This window comes from Grampus griseus, assembly GCF_964374135.1.
Source record: "Grampus griseus genome assembly, chromosome: 12".
Lineage (NCBI taxonomy): Eukaryota > Metazoa > Chordata > Mammalia > Artiodactyla > Delphinidae > Grampus > Grampus griseus.
Window position 1 is genome coordinate 1,953,485 of NC_139006.1, and position 24,615 is coordinate 1,978,099.

The following is a 24,615-nucleotide window of genomic DNA, read 5'->3' on the forward strand; positions in this document are numbered from 1 at the left end:
ACACACACACACACACACACACACACACAGAGTCATTAACACATGCACACACGGCACTCAGTCCTGTGCACACCCATGCAACACACATGCACACAGTACACACGCACACGCACTGTCATCCCCCCATGCACACGTGGCATGCATTCTTGTGCACACACGTGCACACACACGCACAGACGCACACCTGTGCGCAGACACGCGGGGCCCCAGCAGGCCAGGCCGCCTGCTGACCGCGGGTCCGGGTCTCCGCGCGCAGCGCAGGGCACGGGAGCTAGAGGAGAAATGCCGCGCGCAGAGTGAGCAGTTCAGCCTGCTGTCCCGGGACCTGGGTCGGCTCCGGGAGCACGCGGGCGAGATCGACCTGCAGGGAGGCAGCTCCCTGGACGTCCCCTCGTCCCCCGGCAAGCCCTTCCGGAGCTTCATGAACGGACTGGCTCCCTCCATTGGCAAAGGTAAGCGCCTGGACCGACCGACCTCCCTCTCTCCCTCCCTCCCTCCCTCGCACGGCAGCCGGGATGGAGAAGGGGCGCTGGCAAGGGTCGGGGGTGGAGGTGTGTGACAGAGCATCTCACCACACCTGGGGCGGTGACCAGCCTAGCAGGCCTTGGGGCGGTACAGGCCAGCCGGCGTCTCCCACGTCCACCCCACGCGCCAGACCTCGTCCTCAGCCCTTGACGGTGCCGACCAGCGTGGCTCCGCACACCTTCTGAGCCCCGTTCTACAGACAACACGGGTGGAGGGGCTTAGTGGGTCGCCCAGCCGGGCGGTGAGCCGGGGCTCGGCCCCAGGGGTCTGGCTCTGGGGTCTACGCTGGGATCTGCCAGGTGGGCTTCTCAGCTTCCCTCGTTTCCCCTCTTTTCATCCAGTGGCCTCCCGTTGACATTGTGATGTACTTGGAACTTCCCTTCTGACAAAGGCCGCGGTACTAACAGCGGTGCATTTCAATGCCCTCCCATCACATTTGTGTGGAGGATGCAGAGGTGGGGGGCAGGGAGGTGTGAATTTGCGTGGTTGAGGGGAATGTTGATCCCAGAGGCATTGAATTTAACGTCATGGAAGGTTCCCAGTGTAGGCAACAGAATACCCTGCTCAGTCAGGGAACTTTCTCTCCACTGAAGGTGGAACGGGTCGCAGGCCCAGTTTTATCCTCCTGTAAAACAGTCGATGAAATCAAGTTTACTGGAGACGAGTGTCAGATATTCACTCTGGAATTCCATAAAAGAGAGAGAATTCCCACATCTCTCCTGGGTCTTGTCAGAACGTAGGGTAAGTTCTCTGGACGCTTTTCATTTTGAAAACAAGGTGATGCTGCCTGTGTCTTGATAAATCATGTTTCCTGGCTTCCTGCTCCCTTCCCGCGCTGCTCATGCGTTAGGAGAATGCTAAGTGGCCACGAAACACAAGACAGGAGGAGAGGGGGGTCGGGACACCCCCACCCAACAGACAAGTTCTGAGCACAGGGTACCCCCCCAGGCCGCGATGCTGAGCAGATGGCCAGGCCCTGGGTGGAGCCCCTCTGGGTGGGGGGAGCACAGACAAGAAACAAGGGGACAGATGAGTGACTGGGCAGCTTCCCACTCAGACAGACGCGGGAGGTCAGGTGACAAGAGAGCAAGTGACCCAGGGCCACTTAGACGGGGTGGTCAGAGAAGGTTGACTCCCAGAAAGAAGACCGTTTCTCCAGCTCCCACGGGGTGAGAAGCTTTGGGGCTGCCGGTTCACGTGATCTCGGCCATGCACGTTTTTCAGGGTCCCCGGGTCGCAAGCAGTCGGTAAGTCCCGGGACTCAGCATAACGTTGTGTCCTCCTGGCTCAGAACTGTTCCGGCGGCACAGGACAGACACACGGTGGGCCCGCAGAGACGGGCGTCCGGGGGGATCCACGTGCAGACAGTCGGTACCTTTTTCCTCTGGGAGGACCACCCAGAGCGCCCCACGAGCACCACCCCGTGCGGTGGTGAGGCCCAGGGACGCCCAGTAGCGATGCAGCCTCCAGGGTGCACTGGGGGCTGGTCACGTGGGCACCTCTGCCCGGCACACACCGGAACCCCAGGCCCCCCAGAGCGAGGCAGGCGCCCGGCACACACCAGGCGGCGCAAACAGGCTGGTTACAGGGAAGCACCCCGTCACTTAGGGAGCCTTTCCTATTGGTGCAGGAACACTTTAGAAGCTGTGTTCCCGGATACAGCCCAGCCCAGCTTGCAAGCGGGCCCTTCTAAAAGTGGCAGCCAGGGGCCCCCTACGCGGATTCCTTGCAGCACAGCGTGAGAATGTGTTAGTCCAGGGCGAGCTCGTGGGTCAGTGGGGGTGGGGAGGAGAGCAGTGATTGACCTGGTTCAGTCGGTGTTGCGATGATCTGGAAAAAAGGATCTAATTCACGACGGAGGAAGATGGATGCTGAGAACAAAACCAACAAAACCCAAACAGGACGCTGTCTCCGATCCCGGCAGAAGAATAGGTTCGCACCGAGGCTTCCGTTCAGCCCCGTGGAAGAGCCATCGTGATAACAGACCAGCTCATTTGATAAACGCTACCTCGCCCACGGGGGCCCCCTGCTGGCAAAGCCAGACAGGCTTGGCATCCTCCTTGCCGCATCTTTGCTGTGCTAGCATCACTTGGTCGTGGGAGGAGTGCCTGGTAGGCCTGAAGCCCCCCTCAAAGTCATTCCTTGACGGCAGATGGCAGGGGCCTCTTTAAGGGTGAGAGTGACAGGGAACTCGCCGCTGGGCTGGCCTCTCCTCCTTACGCAGGAGGGGAGGGTGGGGGTGGGCAGAGGAGCAAGCAGGGCCAGTGCAGGGTCAGAGCAGGACGCGGCAGGTGTGCCGTGCATCCCCTGGGGGCCTCCTGCCTGAGGCTGGGTCCGCCCAAGGTTGAGGAAGACAAGGACCGCTTGACCGTGAGTCCCTAAGGGACTCACCTTCTGTGCAGTAGTCACATCTGCAACCAGCAAGGCAGAAATCACACAGGGACAGAATCATCTCCAGAAATCTCCTAGGAAGGGGGCATGTCATCTCCCAGGGCTGCCCCTACACAGCCAGTTTCCTTCCAGTATTGGAGCTGGGTTTTGGTGAAACACTGGATAAAGTCATTGATTTGACCTTAGTGGCCATATTTTCCAGAAAATGCATATCTTGAAACACGCGGAGCATGAAGGGGTGTGCCGCTGAGGGCACTGCATGATTTTGTCTCTAATCTCACATCCACTCAGAGAGCAGAAGGGCAGGTAAAATGCCACATGCAACAAAATATTTTTGTCTAGACAACTGGATTTGTTTAAGTTAAAATGTGAATATGAGATGACTCTACTATACTCATTTCACCTTTGCTGGTGGTGTCACCCCCTGCTATTCCCGGCAGCAGTGTATCAGTCAAGATGGGCTAGGTTCAGCTGCAGTAACAAACATCCCCAAATCTCAGGGGCTTGAAAGAGAACAAGTCTTGTTCTCGATCACACTGCACATCCATCTCAGGTTGGCTCAGGGAGTGGGTTCCACACTCTCTTCACTGGGGAATGCTGAGCCTTTCCCATCTGGAATGTTCCATCGCAAGGGAAAGGAAGCATAACAAATTAGACACTGGCTCAAAAAGGCTTCTGCCCCAAAGCAGGACACGTCTCTTCCACTCACAGTTCGTTGGCCTGGGCGAGTCCTGTGTCGGGGTGAAACACCTCCCCTGCAGCACTGAAGCACGCTGCAGCCAGGCCACACCCTCCGCCAGCTTTCTGAGGGAGTCAGTTAATTCAGTAAATATTGACTTTGCACCTGCTCTATGCCAAGCACTGGCTGCTGTGGTCATGAGGGGTCCTGGGCAGTGACCAGAGCCAGGCCGCTGCGCTCTGAGATATGGCCTCCTAGCAGGGACCCCGGGTCCACTGCAGCATCAATTCTTTGTTGCAGTGATGGTCCCCCAAGGTTCTCAGTTCTCTTAATCAGCTAGGGGAGTGGGGGTTCTCTGGGGGTGACTTCTACACAGCCTTTGTGGGAGCACTTCTCACCCTGTATGTTTTTCCTGGTTTGGGCTCAGCGCGTCATCTTCCTCAGTGGAGCTGTCCCTGTGATGGGAGCGCCACAGCCAGCCAGAGACTAGACAGAGCCAGAAAGGACCATCCGCAGGCCACCAGGCAGTGAGAACGTGGGGAAGGGAAATGGTTGCTTCTGGAATTCACATCCGATCCTAAAGAAACACGCCTGACTTAACCCGACAGTCCGGGCCAGCACTGGTCAAGGTGCTCAGTTCTCCCCGCCCTGCCACATGTCACTGGGCTGGGGTTCAGCAGCCCCATGAGGACAGGATGGGCAGATCTGCTCTGGTCCTAGTGAGTCTCAAGAATAATTTTTAGCCATAACCCTGACCATTTGGCCACTTTGTGTATAAGTCAGGTCTCTTTCAGTCATAAGTGACAGCAAAGCCAGCCTAAACTGGTGTGAGCAAAAAGGAATTTATTTATCCCATCGAGTAGGTGAAGAGCCTGGGTTTAGCCTCAGGTACAGCTGGATTCAGGGGCTCCAGCCATGCCACTGGGGTCCAGTTCCTCCCTCTCCGTCTTCCAGCTCCTCCTTCTATGAGCAGTCTCCATTCTCAGATGGACTTTCCTCCTCCTGGTGGCAATGTGGCTGCAGTATCACTGAGTCTCATCTCCTCTCCATTTTAAGCCAGAGAAAAAGAGAGCCTCTTTGCCCATGACTCCCACGAAGTTCTCTCTGATTGGACCTTCCCATCTCATGTGCAACACCACCATCTCCACCAAACAATTGGTGTAGCCAGGCGTGGACTCTGCCGGATGGACAGCCCAGAGCCGGGGGTGTAGATTAAGAGTGGGAGATGGGTGGGTCCCAAAATAAAAGTCCAAGACAGGGAAAGACCCACAGGGAAGGCAAGTGACCAGTGCACTTTGATTATTTCCTTCGTGTCTTCTCTCAAATTGCTCCGATGTTGGTGTACAGGTCAGGAGAGCTCCGCTGGAAGCCGCACTGTGATCGGTGAATCTATCCGGCCCCTCCCGCTCCCGGGTGACAAGCCAGAACCTCTGTCCATCAAGCCCACCTTTCTGTCGAGACCTGGTGGCCCAAGATGCAGATTTGAAGCCGACGTGAGTCCTGTCCTGGCTGAGGCAGCTGCCCCAGTGCGTGATGCGGGCTGTGGGTGTTGGCGGCCCTCCCCTCTCTCCCCAGCCCCCCTTTTTCTTGCCTTCACCCCCGTTCATTGAGCACCTACTATGTGCCAGGACGTGTGGCCCCAGTTTTACAGATGGGGGTGGGGGGAGTCCCTGCTCTCATGGGCTGAATGACCATAAGTAAGTCAACACCTAAAAGTCGGGTAACAGCGAATGTCATGAACCCAACAAGCCGGTGACCCGGAGGGACGGGGTGAAGGACAGGGCAGCCCTTCTTGGCCACTCGTGGTCTGTTTATCTGTGAGAAGGAGCCCAGGGGAAGCCCACTGGGGCTGGAGAGGAGCTGGGAGCTGGGGAGGGGGCTTGAGGCCTCAGGGAAGCTCTCGACTTTTGGTCCAAGTTCAGGGGGAACCACTGAAGGCCCTGAGACGGGGAGTGCCGTGCTGTGACCCCCAGGAGAGCCCTCTCCCCGGTGCGGGAGTGTCAGGAGGGACCCGGCCTTCTTCTCCTGGGGTGGGCGGGGTTCATGGTCACTCCCACCCTCCCCTGGTGCCCTTTCCTCCCTCCCCCGACCCCAAGACAGTTGTAGCCGGTGTAAGGAAACCCCTATAGGCAGCATCCCGGTGCCCGGCAGACTCGGGCAGCAGAGAGGAGCGGGGCGGGGCGGGGGGGTATCGGGAGGAAGCAGCCCCCGTGTCCCTTTTCCTGATCAGGATTCCCGGGGGCACCGGGCACCATCCACGCGTGCTCCCCTCCCTGCACGGAGCCCTTGAGGGCTGAGGGCACAAAGCATTACCTAAATGTGTCCTCCGAGGAGCCTGGCAGGGTCTGGGGCAGTGACATCTCAGGCCTTAAATTATGTTGGGGGATGGTCCTAACCTTGAGTCCAATCTGGGTGTGGGAAGATGAGGTCTTTTTAAAAGTAGCTTTTAATTAATTAATCAATTTTTATTGAAGTACAGTTGACTTACGGTACTGTGTCAGTGTCAGCATAGTGATTCGGTGTTTTTGCAGATTATACTCCATTGTAAGTTATTACAAGGCAGTGGCTGTAGTTCCCTGTGCTATACAGTAAACCCTGTTGCTGATCTATTTTATATATAGTAGTTTGTATCTGCTGATCCCATACTCCTAACGCTTCCCCCATTCTGGTCACCACAAAATTGTCGTCTATGTCAGTGAGTCTATTTCTGTGGTGCACATACCTTCATTTGTATTATTTTTTAGACTCCACATAGAAGTGATATCATACAGTATTGGGGGAGACAAGTTCTTTATAACTGTCCTCTGTGTGACCAAGAAGCCCGAAGGGAAGGACCCCGCCCCCATCTCTGGGTCACACCCAAGACCAAGAACCCGGGTGTGGCTGCATCTCACGGGGGTCCCACCATCTGAGGCTGAAAAGCCCAGGGAGACCGTGGAAGGGATCTCCTGCGTGCTTCCGGCATGAAATGTGACGCCTACAGCTTCAGTGACCTGCACGTCCATTGTGTCTCCAATAGATGGATAATGAATGGAATTCCAGTACCGCCAAGCAGAGATACTCGGGGAAGGTCCACTTGTGTGTCGCCCGCTATAGGTAAGAGCGACGGTCCTCTCCACATCCTCTGAGCATCCGGAAGCACGGGCAGCCTCTGGGCAGTGGGGTGATGGGGGTGGGAACGCTCCGTGAGCTGAGGGGACCCTTCCCAGGTGCCGAGAGAAAGCGGCCAGTTCATCCGGGCTTTGGAGGGTGGCAAGGGTTTGTCTGTTCTGATAGCAAGCGTTTGGATAGCGTGTTAGTTTCCCAGGGCTGCCATTCAAAACTGTCACCAACTGGGTGGCTTAAAAGCAGCAAAAACCCGTGCTCTCCCGGTTCTGGAAGGCCGAAGTGGGAAATCAGGGTGTGGGGACGACCAGCTTCTGACTGTCAGCATCCCTGACGTCCCTCAGCTGTAGACTCGCCGCTCCAATCTCTGCTTCCGTCTTCACGTGCCCTTCTTCTCTGTGTGTCTCTGTGTGTTCCCTCTTCTTTTTATAAGGACCCCTGTCCTTGGATTAGGGCCCACTCTACTCCAGTATGACCTCATCTTAACGTGATCTCACCTGCAAAGACCCTATTTCCAAATAAGCTCACCTCCACAGGGGCCAGGACCTGAACGTCTCTTTTGGGGACACAGTTCACTCCGTGACAGGCGGCAAGCTGAAACTCAAAGGGGGCCCCCTTGCCCAGAGCCCCGTGCTCGGTGCCTTTCCAGCCTCGTCCCTGTCCGCCCGGTGCCTGGGCCACGTCACGTAGCTGTTACAGCTGCAGAGCTGAGCTCCCGTTGGAGGACCTGGGTGTCTGTGTCCACCACCGTGAGCCAGGCTGCTCACGTACGGCCCGCAGATTCTTTGTGTTACCACTGAAAACCCTGAGATGGATGAAGGTAGCCGCCTCCCTGCAACTTCCCTGCCTGGTTATAATGCGACAGGCGTTATAATGCCCAGAGTTTGCTGGGTGTGCAGACACGGATGAATCAAATAGTCACCAAAAGCAGACATAAAACAGTCAGACCTCCTGTATTTTATGCTCAGTGAGGACCTGGGCTCTTGTGTTTCCAGATGCTCCAGTGACCCTTTGCCTCCTGGGTTGGCCGGGCAGGAAGGGCAGTGTTCTGGGGGCAGACGCCACTGCCCTCTTAGTGGGCGACGGGCAACCAGAGTCCCCCGTGAGGGGACTGGACTGTGCACAGAGCTGTTGAGGAATCAGACCTCAGGAGCCGTCACCGAGGGTGGACGCCTCCCTCACTAGCTCCTTAGAATCTGTCCGCGTGGAGGAGGTGGGGTGAGCTTCCTTTGAGCCCGTCTGCGCACCTTCAGTGCCGTGTGCCTTCTCCAGTGAGAACTGTTTCTAATAACTATGCTGCCTGTCCGTGGATTATTTTCCGCTGATCCACTAATTTCACCAATGCAAACCCACTTCTGACGTCCAGATAATGGAAGCCCGTGGAGTAGCCGCCCTGGGCTGGGGCGTGTTGGATGAGGATGCCAGCCGGCCCTGAGGAGGGCCCCCCCCCATGCCCCCACCTGCATAGGGTCCATGGGGACATCGCCACATCACTGGAGAGAGCGTTGAGGACGCCAGTCCTGGGGCCCAGGAAGGAGGGCTGAGCCCCGCCCCATGTCTCTTGGGAGGGCGGTTCCGCCTCTGTGTGTGTGGAGCTGGGCTGGCACAGCTGTTCAGGCAGAGCCCTCCGGGCCGGCCAGTTGGGGCCGCGGCCGGGACGCCGATCTGCCTTCCAGGTTTGTCTCCCTCGCCAGCTGGGCCCTTCCCAGCGATGAGCCTGGTCCCTCGAGGCTGCGGTGGCCCCCTGCTCCCTGGGCACGCCCTCCCTCCGCTCTCCTGGGGAGACCAGACCTTATTCTGGGGGAGGTGCCCAAGAGCGGAGGCACCCAGAGGCTGGATCCACAGCCAGCGTGAAAGCAGGCAGAGGGAAAGCCTGGGCAGTCAGCCGGTATATGGCCGACAGCACGGTCCCCAGCCAGGGCGCTCGGTGAGCCCCACCTCCATCCTCCGCTGGCGCTCTGGGTGTTTTCCACCTGACGCCCAGCCACATCAAACCACATTGTGAGCAGCGCAGACAATAGTCCCAGACAGAGTCGCGCGGATCTGAGTTCCCCAAACACCCTGCGGATCCCTGGAGGAGTGGCTCGAAGGTAAGGGGAGTTTGGGGGTGTTCCCCCCCGGAACTAAACACTGTCCTTACTCAGCACCCTGCTTCGAAGTTTCCCCAAACTCGAAACAGGAGAAGCCCTGCTCCCCGTGGCCCCGTCCCCTCCTCCCACCTCTGCTCCTGCAGCCGCCTGTGGAGCGGCCTTGCTTCCCCATCTCTTGCCCCCTCTTCAGCCCGGAGTCCCCTCCCCCAACAGCAGGACGAGCCCCGCTGAGGCTCCAGGGGGCCCCTTTCCAGAAGTTCTGCAGGCACCCGATGCAGGCCTCCCACACCCTTCCTTTGAAACAGCTTTATTGAGGGGTCGGTCACATACCTTACAGTCCCCCCATTTTTCTAAATTGGAGTACAGTTGATTTGCGATGCTGTGTTAGTTTCTGCTGCCCAGCGAAGTGCATCTGTTGTACATATACGTGTACCCACTCTTTTTTAGAATCTTCTCCCATTAGACCATTACAGAGTACTGAGCAGAGTTCCCCGTGCTCTGCAGTAGCTCCTTGATAGTTCTCTGTTTTACGTAGCGTGTCTGTGTCCATCCCAATCTCCCAGTTCGTCCCACCCCCCGACCCCCCTTGGTCAACGTCAGTTTGTTCTCTACGTCTGTGACTCTCTTTCTGCTTTGCCAATAAGTTCATCTGGACCGTTTTTCTAGATTCCGCCTATAAGCGATATGACACCGTATTTGTTTTCCTCTTTCTGGCTTACTTCACCCTGTATGACGGTCTCTAGATGCAACGCACAGTACGTGCCATCCTTGCCACTGTCAAGTTGAGAACATCCCTGTCCGCTCACCAAGACCCCCGTCCCTTTCAGGTGTCAGCCCATCCCCTCCATCCCCACCGCAAATAACCACTAACCTTTCAGTCGCTGTGGGTTCCCCGTTCTGGACATTTCCTTCCCATCTTAGCATTGTGTCATCAAGGCTCACCCGCTGCAGCTCTGTCCCCTTCTATACCCGGATCACAGCGGACTTCGGGGAGATGGCATTTTTTGTTCGTTTGTTTGTTTGTTTTGCGGTACGCGGGCCTCTCACTGTTGTGGCCTCTCCCGTTGCGGAGCACAGGCTCCAGACGCGCAGGCTCAGCGACCATGGCTCACGGGCCCAGCCGCTGCGCGGCACGTGGGATCCTCCCAGACCGGGGCACGAACCCGCGTCCCCTGCATCGGCAGGCGGACTCTCAACCACTGCGCCACCAGGGAAGCCCGGGGAGACTGCATTTTATCCATCAACCCCCAATGGATGTGGACCCCGTCGTCGGTGCACAGTTCCCCTTGGTGCCCACGGTCCCCTCCCCATGCTGGCCTCTTCCACCCTCTTTCCCACCAGCTGAGACTTCTCTTCCTGAGAGTGATGTGCGGCCTCCTGAAGCCTGGGCCCCGTCCCCTGTCTTCCTGCTCCATCCTCCCCGCTTGGGCAACCTCTTCTGCACGTGGACCACTCCAGGCTCCACCTGCAGCCACAGCCTCTCTGAGCCTAGGCAGCGTAAGGCGCCTGGAACTGGACCCTGGGCCTCCCGTCTCCCCGCATCCAGCCCCGCTCCCGCCAGCCCCTGCCCAGTAATTGCACACACATCTGCACCTCATGAGGCCAGAAAGCTTCGAGTCTGCCGGGACCCTGCACCCCTGCCCTCATACCCAGGCAGCCCCCCTTCCATCTCCTCTAAGGACACTCCCTGCCCAGCTAGACCCCATCCACACGGCATCAGAGGGACCCCTCTGCAAAATGCAAATGCGATCACGTCACTCCGTAGGTGACGCCTCCTTCCCGATGGCTGTTAGCTCTGGAGGTTAAATCCACACTGATGTGGCCCCTCCGACCCACGGCCCCCAGCGCTCCCACCCTCCCCCATCCTCCTCCAGCAGCTGCGGGGACCCCGCTCCCATCCTCCTGGCCTTTGCACGTGCCATTCCCTCTGCCAGAAACCACGTTTGGCTTCACTCCAGCCGCTGGGCTTTCACATCGTACATCCGTCTGCTTGGCTTTCCATCCCGATGCAGATGCCTCAGCAGTCACTGACTCAGTAAAACCCTCAGGGCGCTGGACGGCGTCCTTGGACCTCTGGACCCCGAGGGACAGGGCGACGCGGTGTGGTTAAACCCACGCAGGGTGAGGGACAGGAGACCTTCGTTCTGCTCCCACCCACACCTCTTAATGAGCGTGTGGCTTTGGACAAGTCACTGCACTTCAGCTGGCCGTGAGAATTGGGAATGAGAATAGAGAATATGATCTCTGCTCTCCTCACTGAGCGTCGGTGGGGATCAGATAAAACACACAGAGGAAAGTGCTGGTACCTCACGGGGCTGCTGGCCTCCAGGGGAGCTGCTGCGGCTTCACCCTTTGTGTGACAGGACACTGAGTGACACCCTTTGTTCTTTTTGTTTACGTGATCATCTCCCACTATCACTGATGTCACTTGGATTTTCTTGTTGAGCCCTTTCCTGTTATTTTAAATTAATTGACCCTTTAACTAGAAAATCAGAAATTCATCTCACATGTTTTATCTGCAAGTTGGACATGACTTTAAAAAAAATGTTAATTCCAATATTTGGAGGATTCGAGAAGCGGGCATTTTGCAGTCCTAGTGGGGAGGGGAAGATAAAATGTATGTCCACTTTTAGAACATTCTGGCTGCACACACCTAAGCCTCTAAAACGCGCAGGTCTTTGACCAAACAAACATACCACCCAGGGACTTATCTTTAGGAAGAAAGTGGGCAGGTGTGCAACGTATGTTGTTAAAGATATTGGAGGCAGCACTGATTATATCAGCCAAAAGTTTGAAGAAATATCAATGCCCAGCATAGGAAATTGGTGAAATAAAGTATGTTAATCTCTTCAATGGAGTATTATACAGCCATCAAAAAGGATACGGTAGAATATTTCATGAGGGGAAACATAATCACGTCATGTTGCAAAGTGTAAAAAGTAAGCAGGTGACTGAAGCATATACGTCATATGATTCTACCTGTGATCAGTAATATACATTGAACAGTGATAGGATTAATTACTTCTTTATTTGCTTGCTGATTTGGAAGTTTATTTAAAAATATAATTTGGAGTCATTTAAATGTCATCTGATACAAAGGACTCAGTGTAGAGCGTGCTTCCAGAACTACCATTCAGCATGGAATCTGTGTGAGTTGAGCTACCGATGGCCTGAGTTTTCAGTGCATTGACCATCCACGAGCACCGAACCATCGCGTGGGTCTAAAATATCCTGGCGACAGCAGGGAGGAGGCCCCGAGCTCTGCAAGGGACGGGCTGGGGTCGGTCTCCATCCAGAGCATCACTGAATGGGTTTTCTCTCTCTCTCTAGTTACAACCCCTTTGACGGGCCAAATGAGAACCCAGAGGCTGAGCTGCCCCTCACGGCGGGGAAGTACCTCTACGTCTATGGAGACATGGACGAGGATGGCTTCTATGAAGGTCAGTGAGAGCGTGGTGGGCAGGTGGCGCACACAGGCCAGGCCAGGGCCGGGCCGCCCATCACTCCCGGCCGCCCCAGCCTCTGCTCTGACCCTCCTGCCCTCGGGAGTTATGAGGTGTTTGTTCCCCTTTTGTCTGATTGAGTGGGGTTTCCTATTTTTAGCCCCCAGCAGCCCTCTGACACGGGGTGGATACCTTCTCATGTTCACATTCACAGAGCTTCCCAGGAGCTCCCGCAGATACGTGGGGCTGACAGATGAGGGTCTCTCCTCCCCGCCTCTCTTGCAGCCCAGCACCTTCTCCGAGGCAGGGCCGGGGACCCTTTCAGGGGACCTCGTCTGGTTCACAGCGATCCCATTGACCTTCAGCCTCTGTTGTTAACCCAGGGTGGTCCAGCCCCGTGTCCTGGCTGACCACTTCCTGCACCTTGCGCAGTGTGAGATCAGGAAATGGGAATTCCTCTGCCCAAAACTCATAACCTTGGTCACTTTTGTAGCTAGGGGATGAACATGGGACATCCCCAGGAGCTTCATAAATCCAGATTCCTCGGTTCCCTAAACTCTCCCATTGCCCTAACAGAAGGGTCTCGGTTTCCTCCTGTCCCTCTGAGCAGAAAAAAATTGTTTCTTGCTAAACTAGCGTGACCTCCTGGAGTTTCCCTGGAGCTGATGGCCACACTCTTGACTCTTGTCCTGGGGTCGATGGGCTCCGAGATCAGGTGGCCTCCGCTGAGGTCGGTGAGCGGCAGCCCAGCCTGGGCTGTTATTCTGAAGGTGCCAGAGCCTGGGGTCATTGAAATTCTTGGTTTCCATTAGTTACTGGAAAAACAGTGGCACAGCTGTGGGTAGGCCTCCCGAGAAATTTCACCACAACTGGTGGCAAAGCTGCTTGAACTCTTAACACAAATCCACATGGCCGTCACCCACGTGCGCACCAGGGGAGAACTGTGTGCCCAAGGCGGCTGCCAGGTAACCCTTGTTGGAGTTCTCTAGAGTATTTGCGCCAGGCACTGTGCTCACATAGACTTTCCAGAGGCCGGATGGAAGGCAGGCGGCAGAGCTCAGCGTTCCGTTGTCCACGTGACAGTGGCAAGCTCACCTCCCCTCGCTATGCAGACGGCCGCGGTGGCCACCTTAAGGGGCGGCTGTGGCGATAAATGAGGAAGCAGACGTGGGGTCTGAGGATGCGGCCTGGTACACAGGACTTGCTGTCACTCCCACCCTCCTCCTTCTCGGCGTTCCCTGTGTCAAATGACGCTGTTTTCCGAGCATCCTCGAGGCAAAGACTGACGTCTCAAGACCCGGCCCCTGGGGACAGGAGCAGAAACAGATCCTCACTGATCCTGGGAGACTCGGGACTGACTCAGTGGTCAGCATCCCTGTCGCCCGGGCCCGTCGCACGTCCCTTGACGTGTGCGTGTGTCTACTGGGAGCAGACCCCACCCTTCGTTCCACGCTGCCCAGCCTCCCGGGTCCCCGGACCCCCAGTCAAGCCCTTTCTGCGACGCGCCAGGGGAAACAGCCCTTTCCCGCTGGTGTCGCGAGATCACCCAAACGGTGTCATCTCTGAAGCTTCTCCGAGCGCTTCTCAGTTTTCCACGGCTCTGCTCTCAGCAGCTTCCGAGCCCCACGAGTAAAGAGAACGCGAAGAAATTAGACCATTTCATGAAATAAAAAGCGGTCCCCGCCGTGACTGCCCGCAGCCACGAGAGCTATTTCATGAAATAAAAAGCGGTCCCCGCCGTGACTGCCCGCAGCCACGAGAGCTATTTCATGAAATAAAAAGCGGTCCCCGCCGTGACTGCCCGCAGCCACGAGATCTATTTCATGAAATAAAAAGCGGTCCCCGCCGTGACTGCCCGCAGCCACGAGAGCTATTTCATGAAATAAAAAGCGGTCCCCGCCGTGACTGCCCGCAGCCACGAGAGCTATTTCATGAAATAAAAAGCGGTCCCCGCCGTGACTGCCCGCAGCCACGAGAGCTATTTCATGAAATAAAAAGCGGTCCCCGCCGTGACTGCCCGCAGCCACGAGATCTATTTCATGAAATAAAAAGCGGTCCCCGCCGTGACTGCCCCCAGCCACGAGATCTATTTCATGAAATAAAAAGCGGTCCCCGTTGTGACTGCCCGCAGCCACGAGATCTATTTCATGAAATAAAAAGCGGTCCCCGCCGTGACTGCCCGCAGCCACGAGATCTATTTCATGAAATAAAAAGCGGTTCCCGCCGTGACTGCCCGCAGCCACGAGAGCTAGTTTGGTGGCGTTCTTCGGGCCACTCAGCCTCCAGGTGGTTCTGGGACCAAACTGATCGTCTCTCACCAAACGGACACATGTCGGGAATTTCGCCAAGACAGACACATTGCTCTGCAAGGGGGGGGGGGGGAGGAAATTCACCTTTTAATTCCTGTTTGTGTGATCACCTAATCAAGAATCAGAGTAAGGTGTGTAATTTTTTAGCCTCCAAACCCACGCAGTTTGCATGTTGTTTGTCCTTCTGACAAACCCTTACTGAGCACCTACTCTGTGCCAGGTGTGCCTGTAGGTCTAGCAGGGAACAGAGTTCCCTGTCCTCCCAGAGCTTCGTCCCCGTTGGAAGGGGGGCGTTGACACACATACGCGGGTGGCTGGCCGTGGTGTGCTGGGCGCTAGGGGGGAAGCCAGCCTCACTGGTGGGGTGGCAGATGGCAGGTTGCGGGGTGCTGACGCAGGGGCGGGGGTCCCGAAGAGGTGATGCTGGAGTGATTCCTGTAAAGGGCTGAGGAATCCACTGTGACCCTGCTGCTTTCCGTACAGCAGTCCCCTTGCGGGGAGGCGCAGACGCCACTGCAGGCCCTCGGGCCCCCATGGGACAGTTGGGCGGTAACCCTGTCCTCGTACCCCACAGGCGAGCTCCTGGACGGGCAGAGGGGCCTGGTGCCCTCCAACTTCGTGGATTTTGTCCAGGACGAGTCTCGACTGGCAAGCACTCTGGGGAAAGACCAGGATCAGAACTTCACCAACCATGCCGGCGTCGGCTCGGACGGGGAGCGCATCCTGGACCTCCACTCCCCGACGCACACGGACTCCGGCCCCTCCGACCACGGGGCGGGGACGCTGGACACGAACATCGATGACATCGGAGAAGACATCGTGCCTTACCCTCGGAAAATCACCCTCATCAAACAACTTGCCAAAAGTGTCATTGTGGGCTGGGAGCCCCCGGCGGTGCCCCCGGGCTGGGGGACTGTGGGCACCTACAATGTGCTGGTGGACGCAGAGACGCGCCTGAGCCTGGCGCTGGGCGGCAGGACCAAGGCCCTGGTGGAGAAGCTGGACACGGCAGCCTGCACCTACCGCATCTCCGTGCAGTGCGCCACCAGCCGGGGCAGCTCGGACGGGCTGCGCTGCACGCTGCTGGTGGGCAAGGACGTGGTGGTGGCACCGTCCCACCTGCGTGTGGACAACATCACGCAGGTCTCCGCCCAGCTCTCCTGGATGCCCACCAACAGCAACTACAGCCATGTCATCTTCCTCAACGAGCAGGAGCTGGACGTCGTCCGGGCCACCAGCTACAAGTACCAGTTCTGCAACCTCAGGCCCAACGCGGCTTACAAAGTGAAGGTCCTGGCCAAGCCCCACCAGGTGCCCTGGCAACTGCCCCTGGAGCAGAGGGAGAGGAAGGAGGCCTTCGTGGAGTTCTCCACGCTGCCGGCAGGTGAGCTGTCCTCCCGGGGTGGGGGGTCGGGGAGGAGGTAGTCCCCAAGGGAGGGGACGCCGGGATGTCGCCCTGTGCAAGGGGAGGGGCGGGGGGAGCGGAAGGGGAGCCGCTGCCGACAGCCGGCGCCGTCCCGGAGCATCCTTCCATCAGCCGGGGACCACGGAATACACCCACGCACGCCTGTGTGTGTGTGAGAGGGAAAGAGAAAGCTTGGATTCTGTTCAGGGGCCGTGTTGTCGGAAATATTTAACGCTTGCGTCTGTAAGAGGCTCGTCCTACAGAAAACCGGAGGAAATGAGAGCACCCTGGGCCATTGGAGGGTTCCGTCTCCCCCGTGTCACCCACTCCTGGCCATGCGCTCACAGAGAGGAACATGGAGGGGGTGCCCACAGCGCTCGCAGAATTGTTCTCTCTTCTCATGTCTGCTTTTGCTATACATACACATACGCGTATATATCTCACACATACGGGTGAATCTGCGAAGACATGAAGTTCCATTGTGGACGCTATCTTGGCTTCGTTCCCTGCACTCCCAGCTGTAACAGGAGGAGGAATGCACCCCTCTCCCATCCCCCCCCCACTCTCTCCCAGGAAACTGTAAAGACATGGGTTGAGATGGACATCCTCTGATTTATCCACGGGGCAGCCGTCACCGCCATCTCCACGAGGTTCCGTCATGCTGATCTCGCCTGGGGCTCGCGTACAGGGCAGCCCTTCCGAGGAAGGCAGCTGTGCGCAGGATGGGAGCCCGGACACCTGGGGAAGAGCAGCCTTCCTGGAGCAAAGGTTGTGTCTGCAAAGATGTGTGAGGGCATATTCTGATACCTCGAGGGCTTATTTTAGTCCTGTGATGTTCACAGAATTCCCTCAGAATGCCTGTCACTCTCCTCGGATTTGTCTTCTGTGATTAATTAATCCAGCTCTGCCCAACCTCATTTGTCAGCAGGTTGACAAATAATCCAGTGGTTCTCCAGGATCATTTCTACTAACTGCCGAAAGCCTTCCATCTCCGTCTAACTGGATTTGCTTTTAATTCCATGGTGCTCTCCCGTCTTTTTGAACTCCATCATCAACTAGAGTCTGACCTACAAAGCAGCAAGGTCAGGGGCAGGCGGGACAGACACTACTTCGAGGAGGAAGCAGGTCTGAGTAGGAACTCATTTATGAAGGGTCAGTTCATTCATCTTGTAAGGTGATGCTGGGTTTCCTGCCTGCCTATCGGGATGTCAGATCGTGGATATTGGGCGAGTGAGGACTTGAGCTTTTCATTGGTTCCTGGTGTGAAGTCTTGTGGTCAGTGCTGGGGGGTGAAGAAACCAGAGACACCAAACCCAGAGACCCCAGGGCCTCCGAGGAGAGGCAAGAGCACATACGTTGGGACAGCCGGGAGAGTCTTTGTGGAGAAGCTCAGGTCGAGATGGAGAGGGACCAGGAGAAGATGCTGAGCCCAGGGAGGGCCTGTTCCCATAGGTTCACGCCCAATTCCTGGCTGTCTTAGTCAGCTCGGGCTGATGTAACGAAATGCCGTAAACTGAGTGGCCTATGAACAACACACGCTTATTTCTCACAGTCCTGGAGGCTGGAAGTCCGAGATAAGGCGTGGGCAGACCCAGTGTCTGGCGAGGCCCACTTCCTGCCTCCTAGACGGTGAAGACACTGTGTCCTCACCTGGAGGACGGGGTGAGGGAGCTCTCTGGGGCCTTGTTGATAAGGGCACGAATCCCGCTCGTGGGGGCTCCCCCCTCATGACCTGACCACCTCCCACGGGCCCCTCCTCCAAGCACCATCCCCTTGGGGGTTAGGATTGCAAGATACGAATTTGGGGGGACGCAAACATGCAGTCCACAGCAGACTAGTGCCTTTGCCTGTCCAGGCAGAGGAGGATTTGGACTGTGGAAATGTCACAAGTGAGAGGCGTGGGGAGGGCAGCCCCTGAACCTCGTTCAGCGTGAGCGCGTCATCGGGCACGTGGCTGGACCAGGTGTCCCCACGTGATGGACGTCAGTGCGACCCCCTCACCTCTCAGCCACTGGAGGGATGGGCTGGAGCTGGCAGGTCACAGCTACACAAGTCTTCCCCACCCACAAAACCCCGGCCCTCCGCTGTCATTGGTCTTGTGGTAGAAGTGGGCACCCAGCAAACTCCCAAGCCAGTTTCAGTTCTTGACCTTCGCCCTTAAGAAGAATAACCCGGGGCTTCCCTGGTGGCGCAGTCGTTGAGAATCTGCCTGCTAATGCAGGGGACACGGGTTCGAGCCCTGGTCTGGGAGGATCCCACATGCTGCGGAGCAGCTAGGCCCGTGAGCCACAACTACTGAGCCTGCGCGTCTGGAGCCTGTGCTCCGCAACAAGAGAGGCCGCGATCGTGAGAGGCCCGCGCACCGCGATGAAGAGTGGCCCCCACTTGCCACAACTAGAGAAAGCCCTCGCACAGAAACGAAGATCCAGCACAGCAGAAATTAATTAATTAATTGATAAACTCCTACCCCCAACATAAAAATAAAAAAAGCATGTTTATTAAAAAAAAAAAAAAAAAAAAGAAGAATAACCCATCTGTCATGTTTGAATGGACCGTCCCGGTAGAATTTAACTTGTGAAGCCGGTTGTAGGGAAGTTCAGAAGCCCCATATTGCAGTGTGTTGAGGGTGGCTCGCATCAGCCCTTCTCATGAGCTGCACTGAGCTGCACGCCGCCGGCGCTTCCAACACACAATAGCCTAGCAGCTTCCCTCGAACCTTACCTTCCTCATTTGCAAAACAAGGATGCGCTGAATTCACAGGACTGTTGTGCGGATCAAGTGATGTAAAGAGTCCAAAGTGAGTAGCAGAATGAGCTGCACAGAGAAAATCCTCAGCAAACAGCCACTGCCCCCCCCCCCCCCCCCCCAGAAATCCACGGGCCGGAGCCGCGTCTTGGAGGATGAAGCTCATACCTTCTTCCGGAAAGCTACACGTTCCTTTCCAAATAGAACGCTAGTTATGGGGGTTTTGCACCAGACAGACCCGGGGGGAAAGGAGCTGCCTGTGGGTTACAGGGCAGACAGGTGGTCCTGCTGTCCCCAAGGGCCACCTGGAAGGACCAGCGACATGACCCTGGCCTCCTTGTTGGTTGAAGTAGCTACTCAAGACTTCCATGGTGAGCGCGATTCAAACGGTTCGGGGGCAAAGGAAGCGGCCCAGCTGGTCAGCCGGGCAGTGTGTGTGCAGAGCCGGTGTCCAGGGCCGGGTGGCTTCATCAGAACCGTCTCTCTCCAGCTTCCGGTTCTGTCCTGTCCCGCAAGGCGGTGAGATGGGGGATGTGCGGTCCAGCTCACTGCCCCCAAGTCTGATGAAGAGAGAGACGGAGGGACAGAGGGAAGGCGGAGGGAGGAGGGGCGCGGAAGAGGATGGAGAGGCGGCAGGGATTTCTTTCCTCTGCCAAACGCTGGGTCCTCGTGGCCGGCTGGCCTGGCCCGGGTCACGGGCTCCCCTGGGGACGGGGCACCCGTGAGCGGGGTTCCAGGAGGGCACCGCGCGTGTCCGGTAGCTGCCACCTCCTCACCCTCCTGCCCTGCTTTCACGCTTCATGTTTTGCCCGCGACCCCTGGAGGCTTTGACAGAAGATCTCGTTTCCGGGCGCCCCCAGCCGGGCGTGGTAGCAGCTCTTCTGCCAGAGGGCCGCGTCCTGAAAGCCCCTCTGCTCTGTCCCCCAGGTCCTCCCGCCCCTCCCCAGGACATTGCCGTCCAGGCCGCAGCCACCCCAGCCACTGTCCAGGTCTCCTGGAAGCCGCCCGCGCTGACGGCCACGGGGCTGTCCAATGGAGCCAACGTCACCGGCTACGGCGTGTATGCCAAAGGACAGAGGGTGAGTCCTTGCGGGGGCAGTGCTCGCCCCAGAGACCCCAGCACTCTCCGCTCAGTGACGCGCGACTCTCCCTCTCTCCTCAGCCCCCAAGACCCACCAGCAGCTACTTAAGCACCCCCTGCGCCGCCATCCCGGGCTCGGCTGCAGGACACGGAGAATTCCATCCTTTTTGCGCCGTCCTCCCGCCCAGAGTGCTCTCTGCTCTCCTCCCGCAGTGACTACCTGTCCTGCCCCGGACCTTTCTTGTTCTCCCCTGGGTACCAAAAATTCACATCTTTCGAGCCCCACGATATCAGGGCCCACTCAGTAGATTCCACCAAAACGATTCTTGGCGAGACGGTAGTCCAGATGCCCCGGAAACGCTGCAGGGAAGTGTTAATGCCCGCTGTAGGGGAGCCCGCAGTCTCAAGCCCCAGCCGGTCCGGGCACAGGAGACAGACACGGCTGCCCTTGGGAGGCGGGGCTGGAGCAAGCTTCTGCCTGCTCCCCACTCCCCACCGTGTTCCCCGCAGCCCCAGGGCCAGGGCTGCTGCATCAGACGCGGGGCGGTGTCCCAGCTCGCCCCGTGAGAGCGGCCGCTGCACGGCCCTCTCTCCTCCCAGCTCCCCGCAGAAGCCCCGCAGGCAGGGCCCGGAGGGGCCGCAGTCACGTGTCCCCCACGGCCGGAAGCCCGTTTTGGCCTCTGCCGGCACTGCCCCGGGGCCGCGCTTTGGCAGTAACACGCCCGGCATTCTGATTGCTCTACGCCCCCGCGGCTGCTCCCGGATTGGCTGTGGACGCGGAAGAAGAGGGTGTGCTGAGCGGCGCCCGCAGGCCTCCAGCGGCGGGCGGGAGGCGGGGCTGCCGCCTAGCGAGGTTTCCGGGCCGGGGGGTGTGGTTTGAGGGGGATGTAGGCGGGGCCCAGGGCCCTGGCTGCTGGAGAGGCGCCCGGGCGACCCCTGACCCCTGACCCCTGACCCCGCTCTCTGCGCGCAGGTGGCTGAGATCATCTCTCCCACGGCGGACAGCACGGCCGTGGAGCTGGTGCGGCTGCGGAGCCTCGAAGCCAAGGGTGTGACCGTGCGGACCCTCTCCGCCCAGGGCGAGTCCGTAGACTCTGCCACCGCTGCCATCCCCCCCGACCTCCTGGTGCCTCCTGCCCCCCACCTGAGAACTGCTCCCACACCGAAGCCATTAGCAAATGCTGGAGCCCCCGATACCAAAGATGAACACCTGGGTCCGCACGCCGCGGCGCATGAGGCCTGGGAGCTCGGCCGGGCGCCTGCTCCGGCCCACGGGCACCTGCTGGAGCCGCCCGGCCTGCAGGGCTCGGGCCCGGGGCGGCGGTCGCCCTCGCCCAGCCGCATCCTTCCGCAGCCGCAGGGCGCCCCGGTCTCCACCTCCGTCGCCAAGGCCATGGCCCGGGAAGCCGCGCAGAGGGTGGCCGAGAGCAGCAGGGTAAGGCTGGGCGTTTCCTCGGCGGTACCGCTGCCCGTGCCGTGCGGTCCGTCCCTGCAGCCCAGCGGGGATGGGACCTTCCACGGCACCCCGAGTCGGCGGGGAGACGCGCCCCGAACTCTCAGCACCCAGAGTGGCGGCGTTGACGTGGGGAGAAGGATGCCGTGTTCATCCGCCAGTTTTCCCCTAGGGCTGCATTCCAGGGCATTCCAGGCCTGAGCCTGTCGGAATCAACGTGTGTTTTCATTGCGTAGATACAGACCCAGATAACCAGAGGAAAGGGTCATCCACCAGCCTGGCTTAGCAGAGGAGCTAACAGCCCGCTAACCAGGCTCTGGCCTGTGTCCGGGGATCTGAGAGGTGCCGCCTGGGAGTGGGCTTGGGGCACATCTTCCTAAACGAGGGTCACCTCCTGGCTGGCTCGCTTCAGACTTCTAGCTGTGTGTGTGTGTGTTTGCGCATGTGGCTATGTGCCTGTGCGTGTGTACACATGGCTAGACATGTACGTACGTGTGTGTACATGCACGCACACATTTGTATACACGTATGTATACACAGATACCTACACGTAGAAGTGCACGCACGTAAGTATGTTTGCATGCCTATTGCTAGAAATCGCCTGGACCGTGGGGATGAGTACTCGCATGGCCGTGTGGCCACTGCCCAGAGGAAATGTGCAATGAGCCGAGACATTGTAAGAAGCAGCCGTGAAGTGATGCTGGAGAGGAGGGTGTGGACCTGGGCTAGGCCGCGGGCCCCTCCCTGCCTGGGCCAAACCCCCATCTTTCTCCCTTGGGTGCGCTTGTCTACCAGGGCGCCCAGCTTGTCTGCTGCAAGCCCGAGGTCAGGGCCCTGGCAGAGGGGACAGTGGTGGTCAGTGGTCTTCTCAGCTCTGCCCAGCCAGCCCATGGGGGTCTCTCCTGGACGGCAGCCCCTGGCAGTGCCTTCTCTGAGATGCAGGTGGAGACATCCGTGTCGGTGCCGGGAGACCCTCACTTCCTGGGCATCCCCGGGCCCGGGCCAGGCCCCCTCCGGGCTGGAGGCCGGGTCAGGAACTTGAGGAGAGGCCAGACCCCTAGAGGTCAGAGCTGAGGTGGGCGGGCCACGGCCAGGCAACCGGGAGGGGTAAGAGGTACCGTGACAGCACTTCAGTGCCTGTTGAGAAACTGGAAATCCAGGCTTTCTGTGGAATCTCCCGATTTGTTAATAGTTACACAGCAGTTTGTACCCTTGACTAAAGGAAATGCCGCAGAATGTGCACCTTTATTACGGGCACCCTGGCACTCCGCCCTGATTTCCCGCAAAGCAGAAGCCCAGGTGCTTTGGTGTAGGAAGGGGCTGGGGGGGGGGAGCTCTGCACACCGCCCCCCCCCCCCGCCCTCTCAGGTAGCAGCCACGCATCCCACCACCCTGAGCTCCCAGACAGGACCCCCGAGAGCAGGCTGGAGCCAGAGGCTGGGCCCAGGAATGCCTGGGACAGCCGCCACCTCCCCACCTCTCCCCGGCCTGCCTTCCCCTTTTAGAAGGTGTGGAGAGAAAGCAAACCTCTGAGCTTCCATATTCAAGAAAAGGTTAACTGGTCACGTTAACAGCCGGGCCAGGGTGGCAAACAGAGGGAGAGGAGCCTTTCCTCAGCACCCACGCGTTACCTCCTGCAAAGGCAGGAGCTAGTTCTGGTGGGCATGGGAGGGGCGGCGGGCACCCAGGGCAGCATCAGAAAACGCCCGCCAGCCTGTGCGGGTCACTCACCCCAAGTCCCTTCACACAGTGGCTCCGAGGAGGCTAGAGGAAAGGATGGAGCCCTGTCGGGCCTGGAAGCCGCCTGCCCCTGTGCCCATCCCCAGGGCCAGGCGGCCTCTGCCCTGACACCTCCCCTCTTCTCTTCCAAGCTAGAGAAAAGGAGCGTCTTCCTGGACAGGAGCAGTGGGCAGTACGCAAACTCGGACGAGGAAGACAGCTACGAGTCCCCCGACGCCAAGAGGAGGGGCGCGTCGGTGGACGAGTTTCTGAAAGGCTCGGAGCTAGGCAAGCCGGTGAGTGCAGCTCCTGGGTGCATGGCCCCAAGGCCCGGGTGACAACAGTCACAGTCCATTGGAAAGTCTAGATTGCACAGTGCCTGCGTATTTGTGACCTCACTGGGGGACAGTTTCAAAAGTCAGAATGTGAGGTTTTTGCCCTCCCTGACTGCCCTGTATGAGTATCCGTTCATGGGCTGATTTTGTGTTTCAGGTGAGTCTCCAGGTAACCGCCTGGTCTCAGTTTAGGCAAAACCTACCGTTCGTTTCTTTACTTTCGTTCATCAGGCAGATGTGTGATGAGTGTCTGCTAAGTGCTAAGCATCATGGGAGATTCAGAAATTAAACGGTCAGCATCCCACCCTTGGAGGGACAAAAATGTCAGGGCTTCTTGTCCCAGACCGGGCTCACAAGTGACAAATCCATCCAATGTGGGTTTGGTCTCCAATTTCTGATTATGCATATTCTAATGGGAATGTTCTTTAATGGTGTCAAGACCTAAGTCTGGGCAACAGGAAGAGTGGGGCCTGGAGAGTCCTGAGATCTTGAGATGTCAGAGCTTGAAGACCTCTCAGATGTCAGATCCTCCAGCCCCCTCAACACACAGCTCTGCAGCAAGGCAGTGTCACAACCTAGCCAGGAAGAGGCCTTGGAATCTCACAGACTTGGACTCATTTCCTGGCTCTGTCACTGCTAGTAGGAGGCAAGTGACTCAGCTTCTCCAACCATCAGGTTCTTTATCTAAAAGATTAAAGTAATTCTATCTGCATTCATTTAAACACAAGAAATAGAATGCCCAACTAATAATGACTAAGATAACAAAGACATTTCATTCTCCCACATCGCAGGAAGTCTCAGGTAGGAGGCTGCACGGTTGATTCAGCTGCTCAGTGGTGTCCTGGCTCTAGGTTCTGAATCTTCCATTCTTTTAGCCTTTCTCTCATGGTTACAAGGTGGCTGCCATTGCGCCAGTCGTCACACTTTCATATGACAGCACCCCAAGAAGGAAGGAAGGAAGGAAGGAATGAAGGGAGGGAGGGAGGGAGGGAGGGAAGGGAAAAAGGAGGGGGGCTTTCTTCTCAGGCACATCTCTTTTAACTGGTAGAAAAATCTTTTCCAGAAGCTCCATCAAGACTCCCCGTGACATCTCACTGGGCAGAAGAGAGGAATAGGAGTCCTATGAATGGCTTATCCATGATGTATTTGGCAAACAGCAGACACCTCCTTCCATCCCATGGGTTTATTACTAACTCATCATTGGGTTTGAATCCAGTGAGATTGTGTTCTCGAGGAGAGTTCCTTCCCATTTGCCTTGGGGAGACCTCTTTCAAACCAACCTGATCTTTGTTTATTCATTTAAAATCAGTTCACCTTTACGTCTTCTCTGCAGTG

At 57.7% G+C, this 24,615-nt stretch overlaps 1 protein-coding gene across 1 annotated transcript in view; it reads left to right on the forward strand.

The window, feature by feature from the left end:
* The window catches only part of RIMBP2 (RIMS binding protein 2), a 203,268-nt gene that overhangs the window by 147,819 nt on the left and 30,834 nt on the right, over positions 1-24,615 (forward strand). Inside the window, exons 7-14 of the mRNA XM_082668289.1 lie at positions 257-452; positions 4,943-5,088; positions 6,615-6,691; positions 12,121-12,230; positions 15,117-15,926; positions 19,620-19,771; positions 20,747-21,208; positions 23,098-23,241. Coding sequence (XP_082524415.1) covers positions 257-452; positions 4,943-5,088; positions 6,615-6,691; positions 12,121-12,230; positions 15,117-15,926; positions 19,620-19,771; positions 20,747-21,208; positions 23,098-23,241 — 2,097 coding nt within the window. The remainder of the gene's footprint in view (positions 1-256; positions 453-4,942; positions 5,089-6,614; positions 6,692-12,120; positions 12,231-15,116; positions 15,927-19,619; positions 19,772-20,746; positions 21,209-23,097; positions 23,242-24,615) is intronic.